General features: G+C 40.3%; 1 protein-coding gene across 1 annotated transcript in view; it reads right to left on the minus strand.

The window, feature by feature from the left end:
• LOC129724507 (uncharacterized) overlaps positions 1–15,256 on the minus strand; it is a 589,670-nt gene that overhangs the window by 100,211 nt on the left and 474,203 nt on the right. The window contains exons 9-11 of the mRNA XM_055679461.1: positions 1,878–2,067; positions 1,103–1,239; positions 445–522 (exon numbers count right to left, since the gene is read on the minus strand). Coding sequence (XP_055535436.1) covers positions 445–522; positions 1,103–1,239; positions 1,878–2,067 — 405 coding nt within the window. The remainder of the gene's footprint in view (positions 1–444; positions 523–1,102; positions 1,240–1,877; positions 2,068–15,256) is intronic.

A 15,256-nucleotide genomic window follows, 5' to 3' on the forward strand; every position in this document is an offset into this window, starting at 1 on the left:
TAACTAGACTAACGTTCAGTCTAGTTTCTCTCTATCTCATATGGAGAGGTGACATTTTGATTAAATATTTACAAATTGATTTTGGAGATATTGAGTGACGAACCTCGGAGTGGCGATCATCAACTCTCATGGAATTAAGATTAAATACAGGTTCAAGCACATAATTAAATTCCAAGCTTCTGAGAGCATAAAAATCACCCTCCATCACATACCTTCGACCTTCAAACATAAAAATAAAACAAACTACGTACATTTACGAGTTCCAGAACGATACGCATTTACTGTGCATCATAATTTCCAAAGATTCTCTTCATTTTCAAGTGATTCTCGCGGTGATTAAAAACATACAACAAAGGGTCCAAACGAGGGTAACAACGCGCAGGCAACCCTTTAACGCTTGCCACCGTCACACTAAAGCACCGGAAACGTTGCACTCAAACTCACCTTCAGCTCGAACCAGATGATGCAGCTATCGCCGAGCGGTGCATAGCGCAGGTAGGAGGAACCGTTAAATGAAGGCACCTGTGAAGGAAATGAAAGCAGAAAGAACATATAAAAAAGTAATTAAACCATCCGTTAATTGTTGGCTGCCAGGAAGACAGGGCTGAGGTGCTCGGATCGGCGCTCGTAAAAACTGTAAAACGAAAAGTACCCCTTTGAGTGGCAACCAACGACGCAATTTTCTCATTTCGCCAACAGAAGGAATTTTATTTGAACGAGGCTTCACGTTTCTATAATTACATTTCATTAGATGTATTTCCCCGCAATTTTCACAGCCACAAATGGAAAATTTTCCTCGCAGAAAGGGTGCACTGGTGCAGTAATAAAAAGAGCCAGTAATCAAATAACGAATGAAAATTCATGACAAAAACTTACGGCTAGAAACCGGTGCCGTAACGATTCTTGGGAAGGCCAATATAAATTTTATGTCAGCCATTGTCACCTTAATACTTCAAATATTTTTACTATCAAAATACAACAACAACTGAACAAATTGGAACAGTTCTATTTTTTCCCTAATTAATTTCATGAAATAAAAAGCTCATCCGTAATTCCAGGTGGAAACACTCGAACTCGTAATACTAATGGGTTAGTACGTTACCTGTAAATCCAGTCTCATCTCGCATAAATCACCGCCGAATCCCAGCGGACACAGACAGATTGCTCCGTCGTCCGACGGTAGACACTTGCCGCCGTGTTGACACGGATACCGGCTGCACCGATCGGTGACACATTCCTCTGTTGATTGTCCGACGTTGTCGTCGTCGTAGTCGAGGTCGTCGTTGCCAGTGGTCACGGACCGTGCGGTTGCGCGGGCAATTCGGGATTGTTATTATTGTATCAGCAGCAGCACGCATTGTGGAAAAGCAAAAAAAAAAAAATACGGAAAATATCCAATTACGACAACGCTTTTGGGCGGAAATTCCATCAGTGTCCGAACAAGCAGCTACCGCTGCGCCCGGTAATGTTCTGTTGACGTCACCAGCATTCAGAGGGGGAGGCCCCACTGCACCGCTACTGGCTGGCCGAGAAGAGTTGTCCCGGTGCGCAATAAGTAACGCATCAGATTGATAAAAAAAATTACGACCCCGGAACGATTTCGGTGGTGGAAAGTTTCAAATTAATTATCATTTAATTAAATTGTAACTGAGTGATAGAATGAGGGCACGGTTTTATTAAATTTTTTTCAGGTCTTTTTGACATCTTCTTTTGCGATGAGGGACCATGTAGCAGCAGAGCTGCTCATGACACGCGGGATATTTCACCCATTTCAGGCTTCAGGATGGGTACGACGGTAAATAATTTGCTATGATGAGTTACTAGTTTACGCATCAAACGGGACCAGCTGTTGTTTTGTTTTAGAACTCGACACTTACGAATATCGAAGCCGTGCGAAACATCACCGAGTGGTAGGTTCGAAAAGCTGTAGTCATGCTCATTGGCCACAAACTTCCGAATGCAACCGGTGAAGCCGTTGCTGACGGGTAACTTCTTGTCCAATCCCGTGATGTTTCCGAATCCACCGAGAAACACCGGCTCGCGGAAGGTGATACGCGAAAACAGTCCCTGCGAAGTTGAAAAGAAAAAGGAAAAAAGAGCGTTATGAAATGGCGTGATTCATGATATTTTGCAGCAACAATGACGGGCGTATTTTGAACCTTACGTTTAGGTTTTAATTTAACACAGATGAGCGATTGGGCTGTGGTTAGTGAAACGGTGATTTTATGATTTTGATGCCCGAGATTCGGAATCGATGGTTTCAACTAATAGGAACAGCTACAGTGAGTTTGATTTGGTGCCATTTGGGAAATAAAATAACTTTTGCCGATATTTGGTTGACGCAAAAAGTTTCTGCTGAACACAAATTAACGGTTAATCAGTTATTACGTAGCTCATCCTGAAACTATTAAAACATCCTTTGACATTGACGGCATGAATTTTCAAAGAAAAAATCTAAGCTTCTAAGACCTTCAGGATCATTACCCAAGCAGCACTTGCAATATGTTTTCTAATGAGACTACGCCGCTCATAGTAGTTCTGAACAGCGACGACAGCAGTCCTCCCTTAGATAGCGGATAGCGGTCACAACTGTGGCATGGCTGTGGATAAGCGTAGCAGTTTCAGCGGATCTCACCATCGATAGCAGCAGGGCCAGCAGATTCAGGTACAGCGGATACCAATGGCGGCCACAACTGTGGCATGGCTACGGATAGCGTTGCAGTTGCTCAGCAGTTGGGCCAGCGTATAGCGGCCACAACTGTGGCATGGCTATGCATAGCGTAGCTGTTGCAGCGGGTATATCAGCATCGATAGTAGCAGGGTCAGCTGATACAACGACACTCTCTTCAATAAAATGCTGTTTCATTGTGGTAGCGGGAAGCATCAGCAGCAGGCTTGCATGAAGTGAATACATCAGCCAGCAACTTTCTCTAAGACCTCTGCCATAGTAGACGCGAAAAGCGGCGCGAACCGATTCGCTCGGCCGTAGGTTGATGTACAGCTCTACTGATGGCTGTACATTAACCTACAGCTGAGCAAATCGGTTCGCGTCACTTTTCGCATCTATTATGGCAGAGGCCTAATGGGAAAGTTGTATCAGTTTGTTCAGAAGAATATTATTGTCGGTAATATTACAGAGATGCGATTGCGTAAATCCGATTTTGAATTGAACAATTGTTCTTTTGAGAACAAATAACACACTTATTTGAAGAGTTAATAGCTTTTAGTACCAATAGCAGTATAGTGACAGCCTCAGCGGTAGATGCAGATGCAGCCGGTACTTCCCTGAGGCCGATGTAAAGGTAAATGGGAGCAGCACGGCGAAACAGTTCGGGTTATGCTTAGACGCGCGTCATTTTTCGTTGTTGATATTCCCCACATGAAACGACGCGCTTTCGTATGATAGCGGTGGTATTAGCGGTAGATGCATTTGCCAACACTTCCTCCAGTAAAGCCGTGTCTAGTTTTCAATGTGAAAACACCTTTCTCATTGTGTTGACCGTGCGCCTTAGTCCTCACTATCAATGATAAATTGAACAATTGTCCTTTTAAGGACAACAAATGAATTAATGAAGATTTAATTTTGAATTAGAATACTTCTCTCAGGAAGTTCGGTTACATAGGGATGTAAAATGAAAACCTAAAACTGAAAAAATCGAGAAAAATTTCAAATGCCAATATATCGGTTAGTTTTCGATGGATTTCCTTCGTTTTTGCAGCAATCGATTAGAAAATCTTCTAAGATTCCTACCAAATGCATAAAATTGCAATTTTATCATTCGAACTATTGTACTATTGAAAACTCTTAAGCCTTGTCAAAACACAAAATTCGACCTCTGATTAGTCGTTATACCGCGCTTTCCCAAGCACGGTCGGCAGAGTTATGGACCTAGTAAATTGGGAATGCATCATTTGGCCTATAAAAGAGCTTCATCAGATAAAAAACAAACATTTCATCGGATATTAAATTGAACAACTGAAATATGAAGAACACAAATGATTATTTGAAGAGTTAATAAAAAGAGCTGTACATTTCACCACGGTAAGGCGAATCGCATCGCGCCGGCATTCGCGTTCTGCATAACCGTAGCTTTGTTCCGTTCCCGTTTAATGATGTCGTATTAAATGTGCATATTACAATTCGGCAGCACTTCAACTTCTCATTTGCACAAAATTTAAAAATATCCAATGAACTTCATTCAAAATATCAGACAAAAAAAAATTACAATACTGCCAATGAACGGTCAACGTTTATTTACTAGAAAAAATGACTGACACGCAAGCAGCCAGGTTATCTTTCTTGTAAAAGTATTCTACTTCAACCTTGCGGTCGTGGCTTTGCATACAACCTTCTTGTGATTTTTTTTTATTTCCTATTTTTCTGTTTTATCTTTTTTTTATTTCGATAAAAACTTTAAATTCGTTGTCTTTGCTCTTTTTCAATAAAATTTCATTTCATATTTTTTGACCCAATATTTCGAATATTTTTTTTCAGTAGAAATACTAAGAAAGACGTGTTGAAATGAAACATTCAAAAATTACATGATTGTTGTTAAATCTCGCAGAACAGAAAACAGACTCAGTTGTTAAGAAAACAGACTCAGAAAACTTGAGAAGAGTAAACCAGGCGAAATTTAGATAATTACATGAAGGAAAATGACGAAAACCATTAAAAAAGAATGGGCAGGGTTTCAGATTGCGAATAAATATTCAAACAATGAGAATGCAAAACGAGACGCCAAAATTTTAATCGATAACAATAGTTAAAAATGAAAATGAAAAACATAATAATAAGAATAAAAAAACAAAAATCGGAAACAGTTATATGTAGCGTATATCACAAAACGGGTCACTAGCGTGTAGGAGAATATCTTTCACTGCATCATATCTTCACGCATGTTTGCTCTTCGAATATTATCAAATTTATCTCAGCAGTGCACACCGCGGTATACTCCTGTGTATTCTCACTATAGGAAGTGTTTTGAATTTTCTGCAAGCGGCCGAACAACAACACAAGGAAGAAAAAAGAAGCGTGGTTCAAAAATTGTCACAAGTAGCTCATACTGGACAAGAAGTGAGCGGTGAATATTCGATCTGGTGTTTCTACATGTTGAAGAGAATAACAAGCCTAACAACTTAAACGCAAGGAGGAGAAAATAGTGAAATTACGGCAAACAAACGTTCAATAAAAAAAAAGCGAGAGAGAGACAGAGAGAGAGAGAGAGAGGAAAGAAGGAAAAACCAAAGCGATAACATTTTTAAAAGAATTCATTTCCTCTTTTAAATAATTTACATATTTCTTTCTCATACCCCTCCCCGTTGCTCCTTTCTATCTTCCTTTCCCATTTCCTTTTCTTTTTCTCATTTTATTTTTTACTATCCTTACCATTTCCAATGCCTACATCTTTTCGTTTCTTTTTTTTCGTATTCCTCAATCCTATTTTCCTTTCCATTTCTCTCTTTTATTAGTTCTTTCTTTCCTTTTTTTTCTCTTTTTTATTTCAATTTTCCATACCATCATTTCCGTTTGGATTTACCATGAGAATTCAATATTTCGCTTTAACGTTGCCTATTTTTATTTCACTCAGTTCCTTGCAACCCTCCATTTTTCTCGTTGTTGTTTCAAATTTCCTTTTTTCCATTTTTTAATATATTACCTTTTCCTTCTATTCGTATCGCTAGAGCATTCTTCTATTATATTTGCATTTCCATAACTCTTTTCTTTTCTTTTCCGCAACCTTTTTTTTTAACACGCCGTCATTATGTTTTATCAATGTTCGTTTTTGTTTCTCAGTTTGTTTTCTCTTTCTATTTTCTCTTTTCTCAGTACGATTCTCATTACATTTTTTATCCTAGATTTTTCAACAAAGTACCAGCTTAGTACCGTACCGTTCTCATGTCCGTTTTATTTATTTTTTAATTCCAAAGATATACTAGATCTTCAGCAAGAAACAATGGAAGTGTAAGAGCATAGAGGAGAATTTACAAAAATATTAGAAAGAATATAAACGCATAAGGATATCATAGAATAGTCATCATCATTTTACAAATCTAGGAAAAACTAGAGAGAAATAGAAGAAAGAGAAGAACCAATTACGAAAGCGATAATGTTTTCAAAGCAATTTTTTTCTGCCTCTATGTTACTTTATTTTCATTACCTTTTCATTCCTTTTTCACATTTCCGTTGTTCTTTTTAGTTACCATTTCCCGTTTTTTTTTTTACTATTTCCGTTTTCCATTTTTTTTTTCTTCACAAATCATTTATTTGACACGGCACAAATACAATTCAATGTTTAACGGCGCCAATTATATCGGATGACTTAAAATCTATAAGCAAATTTTTTATCCTCGCTGCCGACTACGAGCTGAAATTAAGTCTATCTTAAAACTAGCATGTATTATTCAATCAGTGTTTTGTAGTTGAATGGTCGTCTGATGATTTTCGAATGAATATGCAGCATGTATGGATTTGTTCTGCTAAGCCACGATGTCATGAGCTGGGACAGGGGCTTGTAATCCTCGGGTTCTGAGGGTATTGTGCGGGTTCTAGTTGCTGGTTTTGGTTCGTTGTTGTTGTTCGCTGGTGTTCAAGTTGCCATATGGTGTGTGCCGCTGAGCCAAGATATAAAGAAAGGCCTCGGGTTATCCTGGCGAGTTCGTGTGGGGTTTAATTGCTGGTTCCAAAATCGAGGTCTACGACGTGTTCTTGCCGTTTTGTTGAACGCGGGTTGAAAGGAATGGGACTAGACTTGGGCATGGATGGATTTCAGGAAAATGTATATAAGGGACATGTAGGGTAGGTCGCGACTCGCCAAGACATCACGAACAGGGACAGCTGGTTCTCTACCCTCGGCCCGGAGGGAAGTTATTAATTTAGACCTGGCGTCACGGTGTACAGGGCATGACCAAACAACGTGCTCTATATCGTGATAACCTTCACCACAGGCACAGATACCACTTTCCCCGAGCCCAATACGACGGAGATGCGCATCAAATCTATAGTGATTGGACATAAGCCGAGACATCACGCAAATGAAATCTCGACCTACATCCAACCCCTTGAACCACGGATTCGTCGATACCTTGGGTATAATGGAATGTAACCACCTTCCCAGTTCCCCTCTAGTCCAAGAATTTTGCCAACTGATGATCGTATTCTGACGTACAAATGCGAAAACTTCATTAAAAGCAATTGGTCTTTCATAACAAACGGTGATATTCGTTTGTTGCGCCCACCTTAGCCAAAGAGTCCGCTTTCTCATTACCCGGTATCAAGCAGTGAGAAGGGACCCACGCTAAGGTAATCTGATACGATTTTTCGGATAAAGCACTCAGATGTTCCCGTATTTTCCCCAGGAAATACGGAGAGTGCTTAACATCTTTCATCGATCGAAGAGCTTCAATGGAACTGAGACTGTCCGTAAAGATGAAATAATGGTCCGTGGGCATTTTTTCGATAATCCCTAGGGTGTACTGAATAGCAGCTAATTCTGCGACGTAAACAGAAGCAGGATTATCGAGCTTATGGGAGACGGTTAAATTGTTATTGAAAATACCGAAGCCGGTGGACACATCAAGAAGTGATCCGTCAGTGTAGAACATATTGTCGCAGTTAATGTTTCGATATTTATTGGAAAAAATTTTGGGGATCTGCTGCACGCGTAAATGATCCGGGATTCCACGAGTTTCTTCTATCATGGATGTATCGAAAAACACTTTTCCGGTTACTCTAAAAGAACTCAAAAGAATTAAGCAACATTTTGTTATTTACATGTATCATTCTCGTAACTGAACATTAGAAATTGCTCAATAGTTTCCTGCAATCTAATTCCAACTGCATATTTCATGATACTTTTAAATAACGATAATCACATGATGTTGCACATTATTGTTTCACAAATGTTTTCTTCTTACGAAAGCAAACTAGTGATGAAAATGTATAGCAACATTTTGTTAAAGCATATGTTTGCTAGAATTACCACACGTAAACAGCCATCTTCAATATAAATGAATGATAAATGATTATTGTTGAAAATATGGTTTTGTTATTTCATATTTCGCACCATTAACACTGCATATCCACAGAGCAAGGTTTTCTGAACTATCGTTTCCCAAAACATTGTTTATGATTTGGCGAGTTTGAATCATAAAATTTCTTTTATAACACATTATAAAAAGCGCGTGAATAATTACGAAGTAAAAACATTTTCCGCACGATAAATTTTGAATCGCAGGTAGAATTACATACCTATCAGAAGCGTAAGTAGAGAAAAAAATCGATATATTTGAGGTTTTTTACAGCATCCACGATGGAACGGATATTCATGAAAATCTTCAAATCGTCAGTGAAACATAAACGAGAGCCTTTTAATACACCAGAAAGATTAACGGTCCCAAGTGACTGTCTTGTGGGATTCCGGATGGGGCCCAAAAAAAGCATTTAATTAAAAATCGTCGATTGTCGCAATCAGTTTCCAGCCGACAAGGTAGGATTGGCACTAGCATAATACACTACCGTTAAAAAGTATTTCGAGTATAGTAATCGTGTAAGTTGAGAATTAAGGGCCGGTTCTTCAACTACAGCATCATCAACGTGCACTGCCCACACGAAGGAAGAGTCGACGATGAGAAAGAAGCGTTTTATGCGCAGCTGGAGCAGGTGTATGATAGCTGTCCGCAACGGGACGTTAAGATCGTCACCGGTGATATGAACGCTCAGATAGGACGGGAGGCAATGTACAGACCGTTGATAGGGCCGAATAGCCTGCACGCCGCATCAAATGATAACGGCCAACGATGTGTGAGCTTTGCAGCCTCCCACGGTATGGTAGTAAGAAGTACCTTCTTCCCCCGCGAAGACATCCACAAAGCCACCTGGAGATCACCTGACTTACAAGTGGAGAACCAAATCGACCACGTTCTAATCGATGGTAAATTCTTCTCTGACGTCATCAACGTTCGCACCTACCGCAGTGCGAATATTGATTCGGACCATTACCTTGTTGCAGTATGCATGCGCTCAAAACTTTCGACGGTGCGAAACACGCGTCAAAGTCGCCCACCGCGAGCAAACATCGGGCAACTACGGGACGCCGAGGTTGCACGGGAGTACGCGCAGCAGCTGGAAGCAGCATTACCAACGGAAGAGCAGCTTGGCGCAGCTACTCTTGAAGATGGCAGGAGGGACATTCGATCAGCCATAGGTAGTACTGCTGTAGCGGCACTTGGTACTATGGCTCCGAACAGGAGAAACGACTGGTTTGACGACGAGTGCAAACAGTTAGTGGAAGAGAAGAATGCAGCACTAGCGAGAATGCTGCAACACCAAACGAGGGCGAACGTGGAGCGCTACCGACGCGCACGGAACAGGCAAAACTCGGTCTTACGGAAGAAGAAGCGCCAGGAGGAAGATCGAGATCGCGAGGCGATGGAGGCACTGTACCGTGCGAATGACACACGAAAGTTCTACGAGAAGCTGACCTGTTCCCGCAAAGGCTATATGCCACAAGCCGACATGTGCAGGGACCTGGGCGGCAACCTTCTCACGAACAAGTGTGAGGTGATTAACAGGTGGAAGCAGTACTACGATGAGCACCTTAATGGCGATGTAGCAGAGGACGACGACGGAGTGGTAGTAGATCTCGGTGTACGCGCAGATGACGTCAGAATCCCAGCCCCTGACCTCCAGGAGGTTAGAGAGGAGATCGGCCGGTTGAAAAACAATATAGCCGCTGGAGCTGACCAGCTCCCCAGCGAGCTGTTAAAACACGGTGGTGAATCACTGGCTAAGGCGCTACACTGGGTTATTGCCAAGATTTGGGAGGAGGAGGTAGTACCGGAGGATTGGATGGAGGGTACAGTGTGCCCCATCTACAAAAAAGGCGACAAGTTGGATTGCTGCAACTACCGCGCAATCACGTTGCTGAACGCCGCCTACAAGGTACTCTCTCAAATTCTGTGCCGTCGACTATCACCGTTTGCAAGGGAATTCGTGGGGCAATAGCAAGCGGGATTTATGGGTGCCCGCGCCACGACGGACCAAATATTCGCGGTACGGCAGGTCCTACAGAAGTGCCGTGAGTATAACGTGCCCACACATCACTTGTTCATCGATTTTAAATCGGCATCGGTTTAGAGAATTAGGATTTTATCCCAGTCAATTGCTATTCGTGTCCCTTTGCAAAATACAATGACCACTATTGTTGTGAGTGATCAGGTATCTGCACCGACACTCTTTAACGTTAGTGTATTATGATACTGACTGGGAGAAGTCAGGTGAAATATGGTTTATGAAGCCATTCACCTTTCCAGGATTTAAAGACCAAATCTCTTTGGGCTGTAAGAAGCCACTGCCAAGAAGCCTTGATCTGCGTTTGAATAATGCACCACAACTGCAAAGCAGATGTTTCGATGTCTCGCGTTCCGTATTACAAAAGCGACAGATATCATCCTGAACCCGGCCAATGTTCTTTAAATGACATCTACTCGGACAGTGCCCCGTTACTAGGCCGACATATGTACAACGAGCTCTTTTGTTGAGCACTAGAAGCTTTTTTGAATGGTTTTCGTTTGGTGTTATAAATTTTTTAGATTGGGAACACTTTTTGACATCCAACCAATTGGTTATCACTTTTTGTTTCTTCCATCGTTTAAGCTCCATTTTCACTGCACAGTTTGATATACCGCAGAAAGGTTCTGGGCCGATACACTGTGAGTTAGATCCTTGTTTTGCAAGTTCGTCTGCCCTTTCATTCCCACCAATGCCACAATGTCCTGGAACCCAATACAAATTTTCTGAGTTTGATTGACACAGCTGTCGCAATGAGAGAATACATTCTAATTTCCCAGACAATCTTGGATGTACATTTATAAGCATCAAGTGCTTTCAGCGCTGCTTGACTGTCAGAGAAAATCCAAATATTTGCATGTTTGTCTTTCCTAGTCAGACAAACATACGCACATTCAAGGATTGCAAAAATCTCTGTTTGAAACACTGTTGGCCAGTGTCCCATTGCCACTGAAATATTTATTCCAGAGTCGAAGATTCCAGCACCAGTTTTTGTACCTATTTTTGAGCCATCTGTGAAAAATATCGTTGAACCGGAGCTAGGAACTTCGACTTCCCAGTCTGTACGCGACATTTCGTATACCTTGTAGGGAATATCATGATTATCCTGAGGGGCCATCCAGTCTCCATTCATACTCATCACTGGCCCTCTTTTGAAAAATTCCAGTAAAGTCAGATGACCCACAAGATCTCCTGAAAAGATAGTTTTTGTTCGTTTGAGCCTCAGTGCACTCTTTTCTGCTTCTAGTTGCACGTATTCGTACAACGGCAACAGATGAAGAAAATGCATTAAGAGCTTTTGATGGGGTGGTTTAATTGCTCCTGTTATAGCAATGCACGCAAGTCGTTGAACTTTATCTAGCTTTGTTCTGACGGTGGATTCTTTGGTTTTCGGCCACCATACTAACGAAGCGTAGGTCAAGCCCCACTTTCTTCCAACGGTTTTGGAGCACAACCATAATGCACTGACCGCCTAGTTGATTGCATAGTCAAGATGTGCATTCCAGTGTGGCTTGGCATCAAGGGTAACTCCTAAGTATTTAACCTGTTCACTGAATGGAATTTCTACTCCTCCAAGCTTGAGAGTTTTTAGATTGAATTTCCTCTTTCTAGTGAAAGGTACGATTACAGCTTTTGACGGATTATTGCTGAGACCCTCCTTTACACACCAAGACTGGGTATACTTCAGAGCCTCCAGCATTCTTTCCGAAACTATGTTGTCAAACTTTCCTCTTACCAAGATGACTATGTCATCTGCAAAGCCCACAACTTTGAAACCTTTTGCTTCTAAGCTTTTGAGAAAATCGTCCACCACCAAAGACCACATAAGTGGCGAAAGAACTCCTCCTTGCGGACATCCTTTCGTTGCCCTTATCGTGATAGACGAACCTCCCAATTCAGAAGAGATTTCTCTTTTTGCAAGCATGGTATGAATCCAGTCAACAATACTCGTGTGAAATCCTTTTTTCCTCATTGCACTAGACATTGAAGAATAGGACGCGTTATCAAAAGCACCTTCAATGTCCAAGAAAGAGCACAGAGCAATTTCTTTAGCTGAAAGTGACTTTTCAATTTCATGACCAGCGTATGAAGCGCTGTTATATTGGATTTTCCAGTTTGATAGGCAAACTGGAACTTTGTAAGCGGTTTTGTTTGCATGCAAGATGTATGAATGAAATCATACAGCACTTTTTCCATTGTCTTCAACAAAACCGAAGCAAGACTAATGGGTCTGAGTGATTTAGGATGCGTCTCATCACGCTTCCCAGTTTTAGGTATGAAGACTACTCTTACTACCTTCCATTTGATGGAATATGTTTCAACCTTAAACTGGCCTTGAAAATCTCAATGAGAGAAGGAATCTATTGCTTCACCTTTTTGAAGCAATGCTGGAAATATTCCATCTACACTTGCAAACTTGAAAGGCTCAAAGGATCTCATAACACTTTTCATTCTGGTTCTCGTAAAAATTTCATCCGCCACATCTGACACAGTACTTTCCGTTTTAGTAGGCCCAGAGTTAGTCTGCGTAGAACAAACTCCAACTAAATCAGAGATGGCTGAATCCGTCTTTTCAATAGAACCGGGAAAATGCGTTTCCATCATTAGATTTAAGGTATCAAGAGGACCACTAGTATAGATTCCGTCATGACGCTTTAGATTGCCACGCTCAATGGTATGATCTTTTGCAAGAGTCTTTTTTCTAGCTGGAAACAACTGGAGTTCTTTCTATAGATTCACACATTTGAACACATTTGAAGACCTCCTTTTAGATTTCCGGATTTCATTGCTATATTCAGTTAAGGCTCTTCTATATTGAGCCCATTCTGAAGTACGTTTTGCTTTATTATAAAGTTTCCGCTTATTTAGATAGACTGTCAAGCTTCTTGTTCCACCATGGCACGTCCCTACTTGTTGTTTGGCGGGACAACTATTATTGTAAGCATTTATCACCATTTCATTTAGCTGAATTGTCATAGATTCCAATTCTGAAACTGTTTCAATTCTGCTACAATTTAAAGGCAAATCTTGATCCCAGTCTGTTTTTTTAAGATTTCTGTAAGTGACATATGAGCCGTTGCGAACCAGAGTGGTCTAAAGACCATTTTTTTCGAAAATGAGTTTTTTGCATATTCCGCATCTACACAAAAACCTGTACTTGGGAGATCAAAAATATTTCAAAAAATCAAACTTTAAAGGTGATTTATACCATGTTGAAATTGCGTCCGAAACAGAATGGCCATTCTGTTTCGGAACAGAGTGGTCTATGTACATAAATCGGTGTAATACTATCATGTAACACGTAACATGTAGCATATTACATGTGATAAGTAACATGTCACTTGTTCTGTATATGTCACACGTAATATGTAACATGTTACACGTAATGTAACATGTAAAATATTATGTAATATGTAACATTTTGTGTTACATGTAATGTTACACGTGACATCTTACATGTGACATGCTATATGTATCATATAACATATGACACTGGCCATTTTATACGATTTACCGTCATTTTCATTGTCATTTACCAGGTTTGTGTACATAGACCACTCTATTACGAAACGATTCGAGAATTCCAGTGAATATATATATGAAGTCAGAGTGGTCTATGTACATTGGTGAGATAAAATCACCGATTTCGCAAAAAAACTGTTAATTTTATGTATCCCAATGTTAAACCACTTCATAACCTTTATATTAGAACATTTTGTTTGAAAGAATCCGTTGAACAGAATTTAATTCAGAGATTTTTCGAAAATTGCTTCTCCTGAACAATTTGCTCGATGGCACATAGACCACTCTGGTTCGCAACGGCTCATATGATGGTTTCCCACCAATCCATTCAAACAAAATTTGCTTGTGATCAGACAGTAAGGTTTCATCCGATACATGCCAGTTGGCAATTTTCTCAAAAATTGCTGGACTGCATAGCGTCAGATCCAAAACTTCACCTCTGATAGCGTTTGTAAATGTTGGTTTGTTACCTTTATTGCAAATTTCTATATTATTCGAGGAGAGAAACTCCAATAGGCACTCACCACGACCATTAACGCCCTTGCTCCCCCAAACTGTATGGTGAGCGTTGGCATCACAGCCTATGATGAATGCCCTATTATTGTCTCTGAAAATTTGACAAACGAAGCTATCTCAGAAGGAGGCGCCTCATTTATTTCACCTGGAAAATAAGCCGAAGCAACAATTACCTCAGTATTCCCCCTGGTGGTTGGCACCTGAACCATGACCGCTACAATATCTCGTTTTACAAATTATGTCACAGGATAGCATTTTACTGCTTTGTTAACTAGAACTGCAGCTCTTGGCGAACTCTGTGAATCGTCGTAATATAGTTTGCCAGAATTCATTTGAATTCCTAATATTTTACCTTTATTGCACCATGGTTCTTGAATAAGAACCATGTCTAGCTCCTCCTATTTGAATCTCCTACTAAGGACTGCCGATGCGCCTTTAGCGTGGTGGAGATTCACTTGTAGGAACTTTGCAGATTGCATTTTTGGAAAATATATCCCGTTCGGTTTGATTACCGAGAGATTTTTCCAGCGACATTTTATCAACCTTATTTAAGATTGATTTTAATAACTTCCCGTTTTATAGTGAGACCAATTTATTTATTAAATTTAAATTAGGCTGATACAAATTTCGAGTTCTTTTCATGTCCAAAGTTATCAAAGTTAGCAAAGGGGGTGGCAAAAAATAAATAACACCGAGACGAAAAAAGAAATATTTTTGATCAAAGTTTGTGTGCAAGTTATTACGTTTGTAACTTGCACTCAAATTAAATTTGTAACGGCCTTATGTTAGAATTATGTTTTGTTTCCTGGCGATTATTGATTAAATGGGTCGGTTATAGACCTGAGAATGCAAAATAGCTGTTTTTGCTGGCATATTTTATGAACATTTTAGCTTTGAGCACGAGATAATGGAAGGTGTTTGACACTTGCAAAATCAACTTAAACAGACGTGTTTTTTACGTTGTGTATCCGCTCATATCATATCCGCTGTAGAACAAATTCAATTGCTTCATATGTTTATTTTCATCATGAGCCTTCAGAAAACAAGTTTTTTCTGCTATTGCGGTGTTGTTTGGATAGGTATATGCTGAACTGTAATCCTAATTAGTCGTAAGAGGGAACGTGGTTATAAAGTCAAAAAGCACCACTC

The sequence above is a fragment of the Wyeomyia smithii genome, chromosome 2, assembly GCF_029784165.1.
Source record: "Wyeomyia smithii strain HCP4-BCI-WySm-NY-G18 chromosome 2, ASM2978416v1, whole genome shotgun sequence".
Classification (NCBI taxonomy): domain Eukaryota; kingdom Metazoa; phylum Arthropoda; class Insecta; order Diptera; family Culicidae; genus Wyeomyia; species Wyeomyia smithii.